At 38.3% G+C, this 1736-nt stretch overlaps 1 protein-coding gene across 1 annotated transcript; it reads left to right on the top strand.

Moving 5' to 3' along the window:
- Positions 1 to 600: 600 nt before the first annotated feature.
- Positions 601 to 909, top strand: LOC122644913 (secreted RxLR effector protein 161-like). The gene has a single exon (XM_043838280.1). The coding sequence runs from the start codon at positions 601 to 603 to the stop codon at positions 907 to 909; it is 309 nt and encodes a 102-aa protein (XP_043694215.1).
- Positions 910 to 1736: the final 827 nt, after the last annotated feature.

The following is a 1736-nucleotide window of genomic DNA, read 5'->3' as shown; positions in this document are numbered from 1 at the left end:
TTCATCGATCTCGATCAAGGATTCTTTTAGAACCATTATGGCTTTAGTAGCACACTTTGATTTGGAACTTTATCAGATGGATGTCAAAAGGACTTTCCTTTACGAAAATCTGGAAGAAAATGTGTACATGTTGCAACCCCCTAGTTTCGAACAGACTGGTGGTGAGTGTCGTGTATGTAAGCTCAAGAAATCTACAGTGGTACCTTAAGTTTGAAAAAGTTGTTACATATTATGGCTTTAAAGAAAATCTGGTGGATCAGTGTATTTATCTGAAGATCAGTAGGAGTAAGTACATTTTCCTTGTGCTTTATGTTGATGACATTCTCCTTGCCACTAATGATGTTGGTCTCTTGCATGAGATAAATAGTTGTTATCTAGTCACTTTGATATGAAGGATCTTGGTGAAGCCTCTTATGTCTTGGGTATTGAGATTCATTGTAATAGGTCTTGTGGTGTCCTTGGTTGTCTCAGAAAGGCTACATTGAAAGGATACTAAAAAGATTTAACATGCTAGCTTGTTCACCCAGTAAGGCACCTATTGTGAAGGAGGATAAACTTGTTAAGTCTCAGTGTCCATAGACTAAATTGGAATATAATCAAATGAAGAATGTTCCTTATGCATCTGCTATTGGAAGTTTGATGTATGCTCAAGTTTGTACATGGTCTAACATTGCTTATGTTATTAGTGTACTTGGGAGATACTTGAGCAATCCTGGTGAAGCGCATTCGGTAGCTGCCAAGAAAATCATGAGATATCTACAAGGTACCAAAGATTTCATGCTTACTTACAGAAGATCTGATTCTCTTGATATGGTTGGCTACCCTGATGTAGATTTTGCAGGATGTCCAGATGACCTCAAGTCTACATCTGGATATGTTTTCCTCATGGTTGGTGGAGCTATATCTTGAAAGAGTGTCAAACAGACACTTACTGCATCCTTTACTATGCAGGCAGAGTTTGTGGCGTGTTATAAGGCCACTGTTTAGGCATTATGATTGAGGAACTTCATTTATGGGCTATAGTTCGTTTTGCTCAAAACTGCAAAAGCACTTCAGGTTCCAAACACATTGACATTAAGTATTTTCTAGTCAGAGAGAAAATTAGGGAGTCACAGATCACAGTGGAGCACATCACTATAGATATTATGATTGTTGATCCTCTCACTAAGGGCTTGACTCCAAAAGTTTTTCAGGAACATGTTACTACAATGGGAATAGTTTACACTTTTGATGCACTTCATTAGTGGGAGTTTTACTTATGTATTTAGTTACTTTTGATTTTCAGTTATCCCATCTTATTATTACTGTTCTCGAGAATACATGCATCTTTTTATGGCCATTTTTTCATGTGTATACACTTGAATAATTGCCTCCTACAGAATAAATTGAGGCCATATGTGGTGTATTTATCTCATTCAGTATTCAAGGTTCCAGTCAATACACGCACATTCAGTTACTAGTAAAAGTCTCACTTGGATTGAGAAATAGTGCTAGTGTTTTGGGACATCCGGATCTAGTCCCAATGAGCTTCCTTGGGCGAAGCATAAGCATTTTGAGTGACACTTGCAGTTGATGAGACCTCCAATTTTTGTCTCATGTGGCTCATTCGGTTTTCAAGCCTGGACCAATTTGAAAATTGGCATGCTGATCACAGCTTCATGCATTTTCCATACCACACTCTCATACTGTACAGCCCAAGTCGATGAGGCCATAAGCACTTTGACGTGTTAGGTCCC

This window comes from Telopea speciosissima, chromosome 11 (assembly GCF_018873765.1).
Source record: "Telopea speciosissima isolate NSW1024214 ecotype Mountain lineage chromosome 11, Tspe_v1, whole genome shotgun sequence".
NCBI lineage: Eukaryota > Viridiplantae > Streptophyta > Magnoliopsida > Proteales > Proteaceae > Telopea > Telopea speciosissima.
The sequence above is the reverse complement of the archived record's forward strand: the minus strand, read 5'-3'. Positions and strand labels throughout refer to the sequence as shown.

Excerpts from the sequence above, each read along its gene's own strand:
- LOC122644913 (XM_043838280.1), top strand. The coding sequence starts at position 601 with ATGAAGAATGTTCCTTATGCATCTGCTATTGGAAGTTTGATGTATGCT.